This window comes from Biomphalaria glabrata, chromosome 8 (genome assembly GCF_947242115.1).
Source record: "Biomphalaria glabrata chromosome 8, xgBioGlab47.1, whole genome shotgun sequence".
Taxonomy (NCBI): domain Eukaryota; kingdom Metazoa; phylum Mollusca; class Gastropoda; family Planorbidae; genus Biomphalaria; species Biomphalaria glabrata.
In genome coordinates, this window is record NC_074718.1 from 36,028,343 (window position 1) to 36,049,180 (window position 20,838).

At 31.7% G+C, this 20,838-nt stretch overlaps 1 protein-coding gene and 1 non-coding gene across 3 annotated transcripts in view; both read right to left on the reverse strand.

The window, feature by feature from the left end:
- Window positions 1-235: 235 nt before the first annotated feature.
- Window positions 236-308, reverse strand: Trnav-uac (transfer RNA valine (anticodon UAC)). The gene has a single exon. It is a non-coding gene; the product is annotated as a tRNA-Val (tRNA).
- A 7,623-nt stretch (window positions 309-7,931) lies between these two features.
- Window positions 7,932-20,838, reverse strand: part of LOC106050410 (brain tumor protein-like) — a 37,610-nt gene continuing 24,703 nt past the window's right edge. Inside the window, exons 10-15 of one of the 2 annotated variants that reach the window (XM_056037734.1) lie at window positions 20,560-20,644; window positions 20,333-20,413; window positions 17,102-17,262; window positions 16,826-17,014; window positions 16,556-16,707; window positions 7,932-13,764 (exon numbers count right to left, since the gene is read on the reverse strand). In XM_056037734.1, the coding sequence (XP_055893709.1) occupies window positions 13,456-13,764; window positions 16,556-16,707; window positions 16,826-17,014; window positions 17,102-17,262; window positions 20,333-20,413; window positions 20,560-20,644 (977 nt within the window). In that variant the 3' untranslated portion in view covers window positions 7,932-13,455. The remainder of the gene's footprint in view (window positions 13,765-16,555; window positions 16,708-16,825; window positions 17,015-17,101; window positions 17,263-20,332; window positions 20,414-20,559; window positions 20,645-20,838) is intronic. The other variant, XM_056037735.1, reaches the window with a different exon arrangement.

A 20,838-nucleotide genomic window follows, 5' to 3' on the forward strand; every position in this document is an offset into this window, starting at 1 on the left:
GTTGTGCTGGCCACATGACACCCTTGTTTACCCTAGGTCATAGAAACAGATGACCTTTACACCATCTGCCCTATAGATCACAAGGCCTGAAAAGAGAACTTTGCTTTTCTTTTACCACGAAGATGAACTTAAGGCGACCATTTATTAAAATTCCCACTAGAAAAACAAATCTCACTAATAAATCGATTTTAAAAGAGTATTCCTTATATAATTTTCTTTAAAAAAAAGAATACCGAGGTTCTGGCGAGGTTCGAACTCGCGACCTTCTGCGTGTAAAGCAGACGTGATAACCACTACACCACAGAACCTCACAATAATACTAACAAAATGTAAACCATACTCAATGTATGTAAATTTGCTACTCAATGTGTATTCGGTTCTCTGTTTAATAAAATAAAAATACTATCGCATTAATCGATTAAACCAGCGTTTCTCAACTGTGGCGCAACGTCTTGGCCGTGGGAGGTGGGGAGCCCGATCAAAGTAGGCCTACTTTGCAAGGGACTAAAAAATGTTTTTTCATTGTAGTTAGAAATCCAATTAAAAGTGATTCAAAAATGAAAAATGTATTAAATAAGTCATGTAGGCTTCACCGTTTTCGCAAAAGTGTCTGCAGCAATAACAGAACGGACGAATTTCTCTCAACCAGGTCTAGATAGTATTCAGGACAGTGGTGTAAAGGTCATTTGTTTAGGCGACGATTAAGGTTGTCATGTGGCCACCAACTCATGTCTAGTACCCATTGGAGATTGTGTGGACTCAGGATCTCCCTAAGAGTCTCGAAAATACAATTTCCAGTTTACACCGAGATTCGAACCGTGACCCCCCCCCCCCCCCCCAGCAACCACGCCGCATTTCGAACAACAGCAAAAGGGGCACATGTAGCGTCGTGATTTGTCTTTTTATTTTTAATTTCTTTCAATTCAAGTAGATTTTGGTCGAAAAATCGACTGCAAAAATCCTAATAGAAAAATACGTGAAGACGATGAAGCCCATTGCAGAAGTACATGCGCCATATGTCCTCAAATGTCCTTCGCACAAGGGCGTTGGGCCGGTACCCAAATGAGACCGCAGGCGCGCCGAATGAGCCACTTTGAATGACAGCAAGTCTCGTTAACTTGATTGACCATCACCTTATCTTTTATAAAAAGATCTTTACAGACTTTACAGTGTAATACTATTTGTTTATAAACTATAGTCACATTTTCTGTATAAGAATGCTGCCTTGCATGTTGCCATTCGCGCTTAGGGAGACTCTCATTATTGCAGGGCTTATCTCCCATTAGTAAGCCTACATTTTCCACATAAAACACAATTAATTAATTATAAATTTTTGGTTGATTCATTTGTTGTTATCGATACTGAATAATGGTGCAAAGTTTCAACTTTCTCCGAGAATGGGAAGTGATAGAAATAGCGTCAGTGGCGTAGCTAGCAATGTGCGGGTGGTGCGGTAACAAACACTGAAGGCTTCTTAGTAGGGTAGATGACTATTTACCATATTTTTAACACATTTGTGCAAACGGTTTTAGATCTTTTGTCAACATTTTTTTTTACATTTGTATTCCTAAGTTAACTAAGGTCTGTTATAACAACTACTACATTTACACCAAAAAAAAAGTTACTTTTTTTTAAAGACAAGATCCGTCAACCTTCTTTCTCCATTCTTCTCTGTCATTTGTCTTTGATAGTAGAACTTCATTCTGATGTTCTTTCTGAAAATATTGAAACCTGCCTTTTTATCTGCCTGGGTGGACCACTTCGTGGGCCGATTGTGAGTTAGTGTCTCCACACAAACTATCGTTGTAACCTTGTTTTACATGTTTTTATTCAATATTATCGACGTTGCTCAAGACTGAAAAGTCCTGTTGGTGTGCATAGTGCTAGCTCAGAAAGAGAGATTGTCATCTCGGGTTGAAAATTGTTGACGGTCCAATGGGTACAAATCTGTTAGTGCTACCTGAAAAAAATCTTAGATATCATTCCTTTTCTCTCAAAACAAAATCTGTCACTCAATGGGCATCGCAAACAAGTTGAAGAAGAGTTGCAAAGACAAAATCCAGGTAATTTCCGGGAGCTTGAGAAATTACTATCCAAGTAAGATCCACATGTAGTCCGAATCAATCAGACCGAATGTGTACATTTCCCCACAAAGACTAAACGAACTTATTGTAATTATTGGTGATTACGAGCCAGATATTTCTAGATAATTTCCCAAATGTTAAGGCTACGTTGTCTTGGATAATGACGGTGTACTAATTCTTTCCCTGACATCATCTTAATTCCTTGTCTGCTTGAACCATTCACCGAGTTTGGCAGGTATTCGGGTTACTGAACTTGAAATCAATTCAGTACCATTTTTACGTACACTGGACTATTTACAAACCTTTTTTTCAACTTCAGAACACCGCTAGGACGTCCTCACCAAAATAACCGGAACTATAGCCTTAAGTCTAAGTGCTTGGTTAAAACCCACTGGAGCGCCAGAGGAGAAGCCGTCAAGATGGTTATGGTTTACTTTTTAAAAATTATAGAAACTTCAGAGACATTGACTAGCACAGATGAAAAATCTTCAACTAGATCTGAAGCAGGCGGTTTGTTAGTTACTATGCAGCTTACTTTTATTTTCTCACCTTGTGGTATTCGCTGTATTAACTAAAATAATGGACACGCAAGTCTACCTTCAAAAACATGGATTGTTGAATCGAGACTGTGCACGGAAAACGGAAAAAAATAAAAAACATTCTTAACTAATAGTCGGGAAGACATTGCTGAAGCCAGTGTTACCTTTATTCGAAAGCATGAGCACAGATCTGGAGATTATCAGACGTATTGACCACAAGAAAAAGGATGACAGGCTAAAGAGGTTCTGTAGTAGCACGCAAGAAAGAGCTACGGATGGAAATGTATTCTTCCTTGGATGGGATAATTCAAGAAATCACCCGATATGAGCAATATCATGATGTAGCAAGTAAACATGATTTTTTGTCGCCATCCCAACTATTGAATTCTCAGATGGAGTTAATTGCTATCAAAAATGGAAAATGTGCGACTCACTAATTTGGCGATTGATGTAATAGATTTCGATAAAATTATTGATAGTTTTGCGAGCCAGAAAGCATGTAAGATTTTTTGTAGTATCTTTTTATTAAACTGATTTTTTTTTCGCGAAGTAGCAACACTTGAACAAAGAATACACCAACAACACTTGAACAAAGAATACACCAACAACACTTGAACAAAGAATACACCAGCAACACTTGAACAAAGAATACACCAACAACACTTGAACAAAGAATACACCAACAACACTTGAACAAAGAATACACAAGCAACACTTGAACACTGAATACACAAGCAACGCTTGAACAATGAATACACAAGCAACACTTGAACAATGAATACACAAGCAACACTTGAACAATGAATACACAAGCAACGCTTGAACAATGAATACACAAGCAACGCTTGAACAATGAATACACAAGCAACACTTGAACAATGACTACACAAGCAACGCTTGAACAATGAATACACAAGCAACACTTGAACAATGACTACACATTAGAAAAAAAAGGACTTTTCCCTGTTTTATTTCGCTTTTTTTTCACGGGGGGGGGGGGGGGGGGGGAGGCGGGACATCATCACGAGTTGACGAACTGGGCGTCATATACCCTAGCTACGCCACTGGATAGCGTGTAAAAGATTTTGGCAAGTTAGACAAACGAAGTGAGTTGAAATATGAGCGTTAAGAAGCATTCAAAAACTTGTTGCAATATAAGGATCAATGTTTGTTAATACAGGTCAGGTCAGGGCCGGCCTTAGGTAATTGGAGGCCCAAGGCAAAGTGAACTGGGTGGCCCCAAAAGAAACAGAAAAATAAAAAACTAAGATCAAGAAATACGCAAAGAATTAAAAACCTTCCTGTATCTATATCTAAATCAACAAATAATGTTAAATTCATATAGCATAATTTCCGTAGGGTTTAATTAATGTTTCGTAACCTTCCAAAGAAATTGGTACAGGTGCCATAAACCGATTTTTCAGCTCAAACCAAGCGCCGATAGCACGAATGTACTTCTTATCTTATATGATACAGACGTTACTTCAAAAAAGAACATGATTACGTCCTACGAGTCATGCATTTAGTCATGCATATTAACCAATGACCTAAATTTTGCCAAGTCACTGATTTTCCTGGCTAGCTCAGGGAACCCGTTCCATGCTCTAATGGCGCTATAGCTCTAGGGAAGAAAGAGTATTTGTACAAATTTGTCCTAGCATATGGAATGAGGAATGTGTTTTTATCTTTGTGTCTTTGAGTATTTTATTAGATTTAGTTTTTGTATTTGAAGATTAGGGTTCAGTGTTTTATGTATAATTGCTACCTTACATTTAAGTCTTCTATTCTGAAGGCTTTCTAAGTTTAGTGATTTTACTAAAGTTGTTACTCTAGTCAAATGTGAATATTCGTTTATTATGAATCTCGCTGCTCTATTTTGTGTCTGTTCCAGTTTCTTAATATTTTCTTGAGTTGAGGGGTCCCAAACAGAGGATGCATATTCTATTAAGGTTAAATTTTAGTTTTATGTTCTTATTTGATTTATAGAAATTTCTTTTAATAAACCCTATTGCTTTGTTTGATTTTTTGATAGTTTCATCAATATGGGGATTCCATGACAGTTTTTCATTTATTATAACACCTAGGTATTTTGCGTTTTTAGTCTGTGTTACAGGTTTACCATGAATAACTTCAGGGATGATTCATGATCACCAGACTAGAATTCTAGAAATGACGTTTTCTAACATATGTAGTCTTACAAGTAGATCTAAATCTAAATATTTGTGAATCAACCTTGAATTGTAGTAGAGCTAGGCTAGTAAACATAGAGCAATAAAATGTTTGTAAAATGTTTTACATGTTTCGGATGTTCCTTCAGAGTTGAAGATAGTTTACCTCCTAGTCCAAACCTCCCGCAGGACGACGGGGGATGGGAGCGGGCAGCGTTTGAACCCTCGACCGTCGATAAATCCGAACGACAGTCCAGTGCGCAACCGCACGACCAGGCAGCCATAGAGTTCTGTTTGTTTGAGATTTGATCCATGTTTCGCAATTTTATTGTGCGAGGCCCCCACCAATCGGAGGCCCTAGGCGGCTGCCTAGTTTGTCTATGCCTAAGGCCGGCCCTGTACAGGTTAATTGTGGGGTTGTATTTCCAGTCCACATAAATCGTTGTAGGCGCACCCGGTATTCGTATTATATTCTTAATATGTAACTTGAATAAAACTTGGAAAAAAACTTTTATTAAAAAATAATAACTTTTATTAACAATATGTAGAGCTCTCAATTCCAATGCAAGTAGGCTATATGTAGCAACACGAGCGAAATAATAAGATCTTGAACAATATAAACAAAACAACTCACTCCAAGACTACAATACACATTCCCTTCGATCTACTTTAATGGGCTGCTGGTTTATTCTTTGCCACAGTTCCTCATTCTCAGGAATCAACCTACTGATTCTATGACTGAAGAAACCACCAGCACCACCGAAGACGTAGTCAGCAACTCATGCAGATGAAACTACACAGATACAATCATGGAGTTAAGGAGAGCTAGGCCCAATTATGAATTGTAACGTTCATCAGCTGACTTTGACATTCAATTTTGTCAATACTGGTCTCCAATTAGTTCTGATACTTCACAGCTTACTAGCTATTTGATCTAATTTCACGTCATTTACTAGCTTTATTTGACTTTGTCTCTTGACTTGTACAAGCTATTTCATCGCTTCAATATGTTATTCTACTATGTTTATTTACTTGAATCTAGATTATCGTTCTGCGTTTACTTATTTCTTGCATTGTAAATAATACTAGTAGGCCTACCTAGGCACAATTTGAACCGGGGGGGGGGGGGTTGAATACCAGGGAAATACGCATTTTTTTTTTATCTTATATAATACAGACTTACTTTAAAAAAGATGATGATTACGTCCTACGCGTCATGCATATTAACCAATGACCTAAAGTCTGCTAAGACACTGGTTTTCTTGGCTAGCTCAGGCAACCCATTCCATGCTCTAATAGCGCTAGGGAAGAAGGAGCATCTGTACAAATTTGTCCTTGCCTATGGAACGAGGAATGTGCCTTTATCTTTGTGTCTTTCTGAGTATTTTATTAAATTTTGTTTTTGTATTTGAAGTTTATGGTTCAGTGTTTTATGTATAATTGCTACTTTACTTTTAAGTCTTCTATCCTGAAGGCTTTCTAAATTTAGTGATTTTACTTAAGGTGTTACTCTAGTCAAATGTATCAGTTGTCATTCTTATATTCTTTGTAACTCGTCCGCGAGAATGTTTTCACAAAAGGTGAAAGATAGTGTGTTGTGTAGTCATTCAGTGTATTAAACCTATACGGACATGGTATTCGACTGTTGTATTATGTTCAGAACAGTGACAACATGAACATACCAATTGGGCACAATACACGAGTTCCAGGAAATTATAACCTTTTGTTAATGTGCAGTGGTTCACAACATTGAAAAATTGTGTATTAATTGGCCTACTACTGACACAATGAATAAAAAAAAAAATGTAAACGTTTGATTGAATTAAGTGACATCCGTGTCACTGGATGGAGAAAGAATTTCAGTTGTAAGTAAAAAGCGATTGGACAAATAAAATAAAATATGTGTAATTCTGTTGACTCAATTTTTGGCGAAATATGGATTCTAGTGCATTTGTATGAGCAGGCCGTGGAATATGTTGACCATAACATTTCTTCACCAAACTTGAATAAAACAAGGCTACAAAGACATTCTGTGGGGAAACATACAAAATCGGCCCCGAAGTGGTCCGCTCAGGCATATAAAAAGGCATGGTTCAATATTTTCAGAAAGAATATCCGAAACCATGAACTACAAACTATCAACAACTCCAACCCTAGCTCCGTGGATACAAATAGAAGAGACGTGCTGTAGTATTGTTAGCTCGACTTGATACCTCAGGATACGGAGATTTCATTATATTACTATTACATTGTTAATATTCATCTGTATCTGATGAACTGATAGTTATAAAGATATAGTTAAATCTAGGTGTCACAAAGACCGCATCACGAATGAAGAGAATAGAAACAGGATTAATACAGCAATTGGACCCCACGATGACCTGCTAACCACTGTCAAATAACGTAAACACAAACTCTATGGCACATCACAAGGGGCTCGCAAAGACCTTTCTTTAGGAAACAGTACCAGGAAGAAGATGAAGAGGAGACAGGCAAAGCGATGGGAAGACAGCATTAAAGAATGGACGGGCCTGTCAGTGAATGAAATTTATCAAAGGCAAAGGAATGGGAAAAGACGGTAGACAGATCTTGTGTGGTGCCTCAACTAAAGGATAGGTGAACCTGGCTTAACTGATGTTATTGAATATGTCTGCAATTGTTTCGTAAATTACCGTGCTCTCATTTAAAGCCTCAAGTCGAGTATGTGTTGCAATGTAGGGTCATCTAGTTCGCTTGTATAATATTAAACACCAATTATCAATTGTTTTAAATTATATTCCTCATATGCATATTGAAGAGACTTTTTCTCTTAAAAAAAAAAAGGAATACATTTTATTAATTATTTTTTTTTTTTTTTGTAAATTGAAATAGTAAGACAGAAATTACTTTTGCATATAGTCTCCCGTGTTTCTTACTATTAATAGTGAATAGTTGTAAAACTGCTTGCATAGTTGATTTTAAAAAAAATTTTCGCTTTCAGATGATATCAGATTTTCACTATTTTTTTTAGTTTACGAGATCTAAACGGGACGGACGAACAAAAAGACCACACAAAACTAATCGCAGCTATTCCCCACCCGCGGGGCGGCTAAAAATCTTAGAATAATTCAACCACAAGAACACAAATGTCAACTCAATAATTGGACTGAAAGAACACCTTTATTCCATTTTTTGCATACATCTTAACATAAACGTACATTTTAAGAAATGGCAGATGTATTTCCAAAAATAGGAATAGAATATATATATATATATATATCAATACTTGTGTATAGTGCCCCTCATACCTGCCTCAATACAGCCATTATTGGAAGAGTAATGCTTGTGTTTAAGATGAAAACACAGCTACACGGAGCCTGTCAAGATCAAAACTGTCAGCAACAACTAGAATCTCAAGTCAGATGTATTAGGCTGACAATTTTCATCTCAAGCTGCCTCAACATTAAATGGCACCACACAAAAAAAAAAAAAAAACAACCTATAAAACAACTACCCATCACCAAATAAGGAGCGCCTTCATTGTTCCTGTAATAATAATATAGTGAGCTGATTAATTGAACTCAAGTATTGATCATTTAGCTTGGATAATAGTTATGAAAGGATTTTTTCTACAAGTGTTACATACAAGTACAAAAACTGTACAAAAAAAAAAAAAAGAAAGAAAGAAAGAAAAAAGCTTGAGCAAATAATGTAAATATGAAGATAAATATTGCTTCATCAAGTTTGACCTGTCAATAAAAAGGAGTAATGCTTACATGATTGTGGTTGACTTTAAAAAAAAATTCTTTGTATTTTCCCCCCAGCACAAAATACTTTCTTAGAAGGAGAGAACATGTTTTGGGGACACTTCTTTTTAAGAGATAGAAGCAGCAGTATGACAAATGCATTAGTTCTTGATTAAAAAATATCACAAGCCATTCAGTTAAAATGCATACATGTAAAAAAAAAAAAAAAAAAGTCCTTAAAAATATAAAAAAAAGTGTATATAACAATGTTGTAACTGAGATCCAAACAACAGTCTTTTGAAAGGGTGTTTTAAACAAAAAAAAATAAGGGGGGGGGGGAACCACATTATTAAAAGCATCTTTAAAATAATCCTTACTTTTTGACTTTTTATCTTTAAAGATTTTGATTGCAACATTGCACAAACACAAACAAAAAGTCCTAAATAGAAAAAAAAAAAAAGCTCAACTCTCTAGAACAATATTAGCCATTCAGGGTTTTGTAAATGGAGCTATTGATTGTCAAGTGTATATATATTCATAAAACTATTGGATTCAATCTTTTTCTATAGGTAAGAATTTTTTGTTGTTGTTGTACTTAAAATAACCTACATTTAATGGAATTTAAAAAAAATATGAATTATTGCCTTAAAACAAAAAAGCAGTGCCAGACAATGTCATAAAAGTAGCATTTTCGTAGAAAGCCTTACATTGCATAATACACTGCATGAGACAGGACGAGGAGGGGGAAAAACCCTATTGGTACATCTGTGAGTGAATTTAAAAAGACCTTCAAGCACAGATTCCAATAATTAGAGAAAAAAAAAAATGAATATGTAAATATTGGTTTAATTTTTAAAATAATGTTTTTTCTTTTTTTTTTTTTTTCTTAAATGAAAAGGAATGGGGACAAACTGATAAAAAATATTTGAATAAATTACCAACACAAAATGCACCATGGTTTAGTGTCATTAACAATCAAATCTATTCAAGTTTAAAAATCAAAACATCAAGTAAACTAACTATATGTAAGACATAATAAAACCTAAGTTAACATAATTTGATATAAGTGAATTGGCTGACAGAATGATACTGAATACATTAATGTAAGATCACTTCAAAAATACAACTGTAACTGAGATGAGATGGACATACAATAGTGCCATTGTCAGCTTTTAATAAGACAAAACTAGATAATGTCAGTTACTGCTTGAAATCAAATGAAAAAAACAAAAACAATACCAGAATTTTAAAAAAATGTCCAAACTGGGACAATTGCGGCTGAAAAATATTTACAAAATATGGAAAATGGATTAATGGAAAATAGACAACACAAAATCAATCAAATGGCCAAAAAAAAATATTTTAAACAAAACAAAAAAAAAAAACTATTACTGGAAAAAATAAGAGTCAACAAAGAAAAAAATGTGGGCAACATTTTCTTGAAACAACCCACCAATTACCTAACAATTTTATAACAATAAAATTGTTTTGTTAAAAAAAAATCATATATACAAACAAATATCTACATGGGATACAATCTAATTTGATTTTTCCTTAAAGAATCTTTAATTTATCAGAATTTAACATCCTGTAATTATTTAGTTTTTACTAGATTAGATTGCACCCCTAAATACTTTTGTTCTAAGATACAGTCAAGCCATAGTTTTGAAATCAATAAATGGAAAAAAAAAATACAGCACCATATGTGAATGAAGAAAAAAAATCTGGATAATTTGCCTGGTATATATATAATTTAAAAAAAAAAAAAGGGGGGGGGGGGGGGGCTAACTTAAAAATATTGGAAGAGGCATTTAGGGGATATAATCCTGTTATTAAACTTTAGATTTTACTTTAATTGTTTAAGAAGACTAGAATTAGTAAATGTTCACTTAGATGTTCATGTAAATCAATTGTCTAGTAATATATATATATATATATAAATATAAAATCAATACATAAAGTCTGTTCAACTGATAAACACACACAATAATGCAACAGCTTTATCTTCAGGTATATACAAATATATAATAAATATGTTTGCATTTTATAGTATTCTTTCACATACCCCCAATAAGAAAAATCTCAGTAGTATTAGGGGTCAAAAACATGTTGTTTTTTTCTTAAATATTAATGATTGAAAAATCTGACACAATATATTATAAAATAAGATGGAATTGAGAACATGAACACAGAATCACAATTGATAGTATGGTTAAACATATGTGATGAAAAAAACTCGTTGTGATTTCTAGAGAAAGAAAATTCAAAAATAAAACTAGATTGTCTGAATGACAAAGGCAAACAAACAATGGGAGACCAAAAAATGTGGCAATGAGAAAATGGGCTCAAAAGGAAGCCTCATTCCTCTTCCCTTCTTTCTGTTCATGTTTTTTTTTAAAAAAAAAAAAGAGTCTACAAAGTTACTGGGTAAATATAATATTTCTGGAATACTTTAATGATGAAGCTTAAAACAGTTTATAACAAGGATGAATATGGTATAATGGAAAACTGTATTTAAAAAAAAAAAAAAAAAAATCTAAACTTTTCACACCTGCCAAAATACAATTAGAAGGTGAGAGCTAATAAATTTTGATTAATTCAATGTGTTAATAAAATATATAGGCATTATTGTCTGTATAAGTATGGTGGGAGTCATTTTCTGAGGTTTACATGCACATAAATTGCAAGTGGAAAGGAGGAAAGGGTAAGAAAAATTGAAATAAAATGATTACAACTTTTTTGCCCCAAACACTCCAGACCCTGTCTGCAAAAATGCATAACTTATGTGCGATTTCACCACTCCAAATGATCTAAAAGCACATCAGCTTAAAAATATAATAAAAAGATGATATAAAACTATAAAAAAAAAAAGCAGGGAAAAATATTTTAAAAGTACATATCTTAATATAATATAAATATCTGTTGTAAAGCTTTTTGTTTTTAACACTGAACACGAAAACAAAAAATAAAAATTTTAAGGCACGGCAAAAAAAAAAAAAAAAAAAAAAACAAAGATGGGGGGAAAACAACACAAAAGGTAACTGAAAAAAAAAAAAAAGGCCATGTCCAATGAGTAAATGACTAGATTCAATACACATGCATGTTGCATATTTAATATATAGACTTGGGACCAACCTAAACAACAAATTTGATAACTCATCCCTTAAAGATAATGTAAAATTTAACTTTTGTAAATTTATAAAGTATAAAGTTTTAAACCTAGACAAAATATCTGGTGAAGGAAATAGAGGGTATTTTCGCTTAATAAAGACACATAATAAATTTCAAAAAATAAAAATAAATAAAAATCAGTATATGGGTTATAATTTTGAGATTACATAATTTCAAAAAATTAATCAAAAGGTCAAATAATCTGACCAATGGAAACAGAAAAATGATTAAGTAAACTGTGTGGTATGTCTTTTGTTCCTCTGAGAACATTATATAGTTTACAAATGACAAGCTGCTGAAACTTTATACTTTATGCCCTCGAGGAAATAAGCCCCAATGAGGGTCTAATTGTAAATTTTGTTAAGAAAAAATATAACAAGATTACATATAAAGATATATTGGCACAAGAAAAAAAAAAAGAGCTACACTAGAAGATAGCTTATATGTGCACCTTGAGTTAGTCTGCGTAAAGCTGAATGATATGATTATATTGAGTCAATTTCAATGTAAACATTTCTAAAGAAAAATTTACTAACATTTTTTTAAGTCCAAATTTAGTGGCCCTAAAAGCATTGTTCCAATTAATCAGGATAAACATACATTTTGTATATAAATTCAATCAATATTTCAAAAAAGAAAACAATAGCCTCCTGAGAAAATGAATTTTTGTAATACATAATTTTTTTATTTTTTTTTATTTATATATATATATATTTTAAAAGGACAAAACAGTTTTTGTTTTTTTACATGGAATGTTGTCCCCTAGCACTTAATTTTTTTTTAGTGTAAATGTCTGAATTAAAAATAGAGAGAAAAAAAAGTGTAAACCTCTTGCGCAATTAAATATGCATAGATTTCTAAAATAAAAAAAAGGGAGAATAATATCACCTGTTATTTAAATATGGCTAATTGCCAAAAGTGAAAGAATCCACACATCTGCTGATTTACGGTTTTAATAACAATAATAATACTGTATGAAGATGACAACGACTCTAAAAAAAAAAAAAAAAAAAAAAGGAAAACAACAAACAAAACAAAACCTATTAATCGTAAGATAAAAAAGTCTCTTTGAGCACTTCAATTATTACAAGCTATCAAAAGAGACAATTATGTCTTTCTACAATGAAAAGAAAAAAAAAAGTCAAAATTATATACATGTATTATGACAAATTTATGCTCTGTAAAGTTATTTAACATGCAAAGAGAAAAAAATAAGACCAATCAGCACAAAATATTAATTTATATTTATTTATATAAAACTTTCATATTGCCATTAGCTTAGTTTTATTTATCGGAGCAAAGAAAAAAACTGCCATGACTATGACGTCCTTTAAATAAATGCTAAGTATTTATTGAAGGGAAAGGAATTATTCCTATTTTTATTGTAGTTAATCTCGAAATTAATAGAATGCATAAAATTCAGATAGTTACTCTATTATGTGCTTCTTTTCTGTAAATTTTTTTTTTTTATTTTTTTTTTTTGACATTGACTGTACAAATATAAAGAATTAAAGCAACTAACAAACATAATACTTAAAAAAGAAAGTAGTAAACTTCTGGTCTGCAGAGAACAATAGCAAATGATTTTCTATCACCAAAAATGTGATCAATAAAATGTTTTCCACATAATATAAAAAAAAATTATAAACATATGAAGTCAAAGTAAAAAAAAACTAAAAGAAAAATTCACTTAAAACCAAACATCTCTACTGAGTAACTTTGACATGATTTCACAACTCAATCAATTCCAAACCATTAAAATGTCATCTTATGGTATGTACAGCGTGTTAAGAACCAAAACATGGTGGTTATTTTTAGCTAAGGTGACAATATATCCTTCTGTAGTAATTTTTAGTCCACAGCAACGACTGACCTTTACGTAGGGACACTGAAACTCACTGATAAGAGAGCCATCTCTCTGAAATACCCCCACATGAAATCGGTTGCCATGGCTGTCACCAATTAGCACATCTCCGTGTCCACTAATGTCAATCCCATTAGGATAGTTGGTAATATTTTCGCAGCCAATTCTACGAAGGAATGTACCATCTCTAGCAAACACTACAACACAATGACCCTGAAATGAGATTTTCCATTATCTAACAATTTATGCCTTAATAAGAAGATAAGATACCTATACATACATATTCTTTCTATATAAAAAAAAAATGTGTCACACTCCACATAACTTAAATATTAGCCCATTCACTCCTGTTCATAACAAACTCCATTTTTAACTTCTAATCAAAGACTCACTGCAGGAAGATTATTTACAAGAATATTCTATCAAGATTTTTCAATGTCAAAATGAAGAAATTCAAGGTATAAGAAGTAGCATTTACCCAATAAAATAAACAAAAGACACATAAATATAGAAAATCCCCACAAAGCACAAATTATGTATTAGGATCACAACAAAAATATAGAATGTAATGAAGTGAACATTTATTTTACTTGAAATATTGCTAATTTGTGTATTCTATGAGGCAGAAAAGTATATTCAATTGAGACCAAATTTTAAACTTTAAACATTGTACAAATTATACATAAATCTGCTTATAAACACAATAACATTTATAGGCTAGACAGCAATTTAAACAATTTAGAGATAATTTTAAATTTTAAGAGATACAAGTTTGTTAACAGAAATATTTTTCGTAACAATACCCTATTACAAGGTTCCCCCACCATTCTTAGACTAGGATTTCAGGAAATTTCCAGGAGAAAATATTTGATTTCAGGAGCGGAAAAACGCGAACTATATCTATATTTAGTAATAAATATTGAATTACCATATACATGTATAAATTTTTTTTTTTCATTTTCAAATTAGCAAATTCAAAAGTAACTGATAAAAGAGTAAAAAAGTATGTGTAAACCAATAAGCCTATTTGCACTACTCTCTCTCTATATATATATTGCTTGTATTAGTCAACATTAGGAATTGATTAAAATCTCTAAAAACAAATTGCAATGTATAACACATTATCAATATCAGTTACCTATTTCAGTGGAAATCTCTTTTATTGATTGTTTTTATTAACAATAGCTGTCTTTAAATCAATAAAATCTAGCTCTGAATCATAAAGCTAGAAGTGAATTTGAAAGTAAAACCATGAATAGTTTAATTTTATATAGCAGCTTAGACTGTATAGACCATACTACACTATACTCTAAGCCCCATCTACTTCACAATCTAGATTTATAAAACTAAAACTAAGAGAGAGATTCCAGAATCTAAGTAGATCTCTATTAGATCTAGAAATATAATCTATACCATTAATCATAAGTCTAAGGCCTCCACCCTAAACTAAAGACAGTAACGTACTAAAATAGAATTCTGTAGAATAGTAGGCCCTATAGTCTATAGTTATAGTATATTCGCTATATCACTATCTATATATCTGTCTCTATCTATTCTAGATCTATCTATCTCTATCATACTGATTCATAAAATCATATCTGACTATTCTGACTAGAGATCTACTAGTACTACTACTAGATCTAGCTAGAAGATAACTAGATCTACTAGATCTAGAATCATACTGACATTTACTGTCTGATCATAGTAGATCTAGTAGACTAGACGTCACTAGATTCTAGTATACTGACTCTAGATCTAATTTAGATTTACGGTCTAATCTTAATTTTAATATCAAGTCTTTCTAGATTTAGATCTAGATAAAATAGATTTAGTATTTTCATTCTAATTCTAGATCTATCAAATCTATCTAGTGTAGATCTAGATTTGTTTTTTTTTTAAATCACTTTTTGATTTTTTTTAAAGAGATCGAGATAGACTTAGAATACCGGTACTTAGATCTGTCTATATATACCAGTGACTATTAAAGTAAACAAAGTATTAGAACTTCTGTTTTAGGTTTGACTTCGACATATTATTACACTTTTATTAAATGAAAGCCGACAATGCCGTTTTTTTTTCTTAATCGCCCGTAGGATTGGCGATTTTCATATTGAATGACACCCAAATAGACAATTTTGTCTATTTTTCATGATTCTTATGACTTTTCAGGAGATTTTTAATAATTTTAGATTTCCAGGACTTTTTCATATATTTTGCAATTTCAGGAGATTTCCAGGAGCTCCTGAAAAATCAGGAGGCCGCGGGAACCCTGCTATTAACAACTCAGACAAGCTTCCTAAATATTTAAACGTTTCTATTTTTTCAAGCTAGTGGTTATTAATTTTTAGATATATAGAACTAGTAAAATCTAAACTAGCTAGAATTAGTAGACTGATAGATGATAGATCTTAGATTCTATATAAATATATTAGATTATAATTTATATACTATATTTGAATCCTAGAATGTTATTAGATCTTGATTAGAAAAGGGAGGAAAATCTAGATCATCAATAGAATCAATTGTATAATTTCTTAGTTAATTGAATATTGCATGCTGGCAGATCAAACTTATTACTTAGGCCTTAGCCTTATGAATTTTTTATAACACTTTTGTTTACGTTTTTTGACATGAGAATTAGCACATGTGCCATAATTTAAGAAATGTAGCTTCCTGACTTTCTTTAAATTCAATTCATTATTAAATTTTAGTTGTTTGAAAGCCGACAAAGTCTTGTAGACCAAAACGCTATTGCAAGTGAGAAAAAAAAGCCCAATACCAATTTGGACTGGCGTTTGGCCGGCGATCTTGCATCCATGTATAAACATCTGGTCGTCACAAAAAGAATTGTCACTAAAAGAGGAATAACCAAGTCTATATTTCATTCTGTGTGAGACAGGAAGCACTCTTCTTACACAAAAGTTTAAAAAACTGAAGGTAAAGTCCTTTTGGAATGTAATGCATCACAATGTATTGAATGTGGTAATAAGTAAATAATACTTACTTTAAAGTCACAAACAAAATATTCGTTGTTGTTGATAGCTATGTCAGAAGGTTCCCTCATGTAGTCACTGCAATCAAACCACTTAATTAGATCACCACTTTCAGAGATAACAAAGACTGTTGGAGATACACTGTCTACTGCTACAATGTGGCCTAGGGAAAAGAAAAAAAAAGCAAATTCAAAAAATAATTAAGATATGCAAATTTGGAAATTTAGTTAAGTTCTCATTCTTAATGCCCAGTAACCAATTTTCCTTTTTTACTTTATTACCTTCGGGAGTGATGGCTAGACCAGCAACAATATCAATGTAGCGAATGGCTATTTTTTTCAAAAAATGTCCATTCCTATTAAATATCTGCATTCTTGAACGTTCATTGCCCCGATCACAAACAACAAACTTTCCAGTTTTTAGCATCACTGCAACTTTGCGAGGATACCACAGTTGACCTTCTTCTCTCCCTTAAATAAAATGAAAATTACACCATAACACAATTTACTATTAAAACTAAATGTTTAAAGATTTTAAAAATAAAATGGAAAGCATACCTGGTATTCCAAATTGGTATTTAAATTCACCAGTTTTCTGGAAAACTTGAATCCGGTGATTGTTAGTGTCTGCTACAACAATGTCTTCATCATTCCCCAAACAGAAGCCATGAGGAGAATTAAACTGACCTTTACCAGGGCCAAGTTGACCAAATTTACATCTGACAATATAAGACAAGTTTTAAATTTGAAGATTAAAAGTCTTTCAAACCAATAGCTTTCACTATTATAATTATTTAGGAATTCTACATGAGAACTGCACCAACTGAAGGAAGAAAGTCACACAAGCTATGCTGACACAGAAGAAAAAAATTTCCTAACTGAATAGTGAATTAACAGACATGCCTATATCCAAGACCCAGAATGAGGAACACTCAGGTTGAAAATGAGGAAATTTGGGCCCAAAGAAAAGATTCATTTTAGATCTAGAATTTTATAATCTATTAAAGACATAGATCTAATGTCTTAAGGCGGTTTAAGTATCCTAATTCTACAATCTTATAAACCATTATGCTTAAAACTACAACTTTTTTTTTTTTTTGTAATCAGAAAATGTTATATATGATATAGAATTAAAAGTGAATGCACACCCTTTAAATAAAAGGATGTTTATAAAATCAAAATGAAATTTATTTTGGAAAATTGCATTAAAAAAAAAATGACTGTGTACAAGTCTCAACTAGATCTAGACTAAATCTATGCAATATTGTTTGATACAAATTGAACTAAAGTATTTTTTTATGATAGTTAATATTTTCACAATACTTAATGTACAACATATATAAAAACATTATTTGTCTTGAGATCACTATCTTATTTCACTAACATGTGGTAAATAAATATAAAAAATAAAGCCTTTTTTTTTTTATCTCCTACTCTTTAAAAACATAGTTTTTGGTAAAAAGTAATTGAAAATGAAAAAACTAGGTTTTCCAATTGGAAACTATTCAAGAGTTAATTATAAGTAATTAAAAACATTTTGGGAGGTAGCAAAAAACATCTGACTCTTTAAGTATCAAGGATATTGCTGATTTGACTGAAAAAATGGGGCCAATTCACTGAGATGGTATTGTCCATTAGAAGAGAAAAAGAGATTAATTAGTAACTTAAGTTTTTTGTAGTACTATTAATGTAAAAAATATATATAAATTTTCTAGAATTTAGAACCTACTATTTATAAGGTCTAAGTCAAGTCTAGACTAGTAGATGCTAATCAGAAGCTAAAATCTAGATTTATATATAGATTTTAGATCTATTTAAAAACTAGTTTTCGATTATTATATTTATAATCTTCTATATCTAAATTTAAATCTATTCTAGATTATATCTAGACTAGATCTAGTTAAGTAGATCTATTCTACTATATCTAATCTAGATCAACTTGAATCTAGAACTAGATAAACAAAAATCTAGTCTATAACACTTGTCCTTAATAAATTGTATTCTTTTCATAAAACTAGTGTGGGTAGCAATGTGTCAATAACTGTTTTGGTATGATTATCAATGAATAAATGAAGCATTAGCGCTCAAATCATCCAACCTAAACTAAATCTAGGCCACATAGAGGAAATGCTAAAATAAATTAATTTTTGCTTACAGTATTTTAATTTTGCATTAAAAAAAATATAATGAAAATAACTTTTGTCTGGATTCTGACTGAAACAAAAAAATATCCCAATGGGGAATGGCAGAACATGGGAGTATAGATAATTTTGTGGAATGGTTTCACAATGTGAAACAGTAGGCATGTCTGAATATTTGTCATGTAAACATGAGATTTAAATGAAATATAAATATTTTAATAAATATTTTAAACTGTTATTTTGTAACCAATCTAACAAAATAATCTAATATGTCCACACAATTTTTAAGTGGCAAATTTTAAAGGATTAATCCACTAGGGAAAAAACAAAAAGGACAACTAAAGAAACAAGCATTATAATAAAAGATATATTAGCATGCTACTACAAAAGAATGTTCCTGTTATGATTTATGAAGTGCATAAAAATAACATGCAATATATAACACGTGCTAATACATTTATTCATCCTGCAACAATGTAGAATGTTAAAAAATTCATTCGCCTGAACTCTAATTCAGTGTAACTTCCTCTTCGGGATAACTTCACTAGCAGTGTTATTCTCAGCAAGTAGTTTGGCTGATGGTATTCAATTTATGGTATACTTTTTATTCTCCCCCCACCCCCCCAATTTAAAATTTAGAAGCTATTTTCTATAATATTTTATCTATTTATCCTTTATTTAGCTTAATTGTGTTCATAAAAAAATTAAATGCTAGCTTAGATTATATGTAATAAAATAAAAAGTTATGTTAGTTTTAGTAACTCCACATCTTTGCAAATTTTAATTTGATCTACAAAATTCCATTTTATCCATCAAAATAATATGCACTGAACTGAAGTTAAAATGTTTTCAACATGCACATCATATCCAATATATTTTATGTGAATGAGTGAAATGAATATGAATATTAGTGCAATGATACAAAGCAAAATAAAAAAAACAGTGCTGTCCTGTAGAAAGTATTTACAACAAATTATAGTAAGTGCCAAACCACATTGAAGACCTTCACCTTAACAGCTAGTATATATTTTTTTAAAGCAGCAGAACATGAGGATAAGGCGGAAATAAGCTGTCTTACACATTTATAATACACAAAACTGGATTTGCCATTGAATTTGATTTATGAAAAAAAAAAAAAAAGAACAAGCCTTTGAAGAAAATATAGCTATCTTCATTTTAACTAGAGATTCTTAATGTATTACTGCATGGATGCAAGCAGTTCAAGCCATAACTGGTTGGGAAGTTTAAAGGGAGGGACCACCCTAAAGTGCATACAAGCCAATCAAGATGATGTATAGCCCATGCTTAAGTAACAATATACATTTAACATTTTCAAAATTAAAAGAATACACAAATTTTCTCTCTAGCCTTTTATTAAATAATTTGTGTAATGTAAAAGCTGAATAGAATCAGATTTAGGTTTGAGAATTTAGCAACAAAACAATTTGACTGATGCTAAACAGATGACAAATTAGATAAGGCTGGCCATTATGCATTCATGTTAATGTTAGGATTAATGTACCCCATTAACAAACGAGTTAAGAATCTCTTATCAGTAGTTTACAACATTAAAAGTCTATGAAATCACACTAGCAAGCAGGGCTTCAGCTACACTGATTATAGAAAATATTAGCTAAAGAATTTCAACCTCAAAGGAACTTCATTGACTTGTTTATGTTGTGGTCCCCAATGGCCAATCTCAGTGTCTCCAAGTCCACTTTGAAATCTGCTGAAATTTCCCAAAACCAAATGAATGAATTTAAGAAATAAAACTAATCTCCCTTTTGCTCTATGAAATCATAATGAAATGTTTTATTTCTTAATAAATTAATACTATAAATGTATATGTTTGTATATGCCTATATATACACTAACCTGATTTGCATGGCATTCATTTTATTGGTTCTTCTGACAGGTGGATATGGCTCATTACTATAAGTACTATTAGGTGATCCAAGTTCTATATGAATAAATGCAATTAATAATCATAATCATAATAATCACAAGAAAAAAAAAGTTATTAAAAAAAGAAACACTTGTAGGTCATGAAATAAAGAAGCTATTGCGCCTTAACCCTAATTTATCTAACCTCACCTGAAGACAGCTTAAACCCCCAAATAGAATAAAAAAATGCATGTGTAGGCATGCAAATAG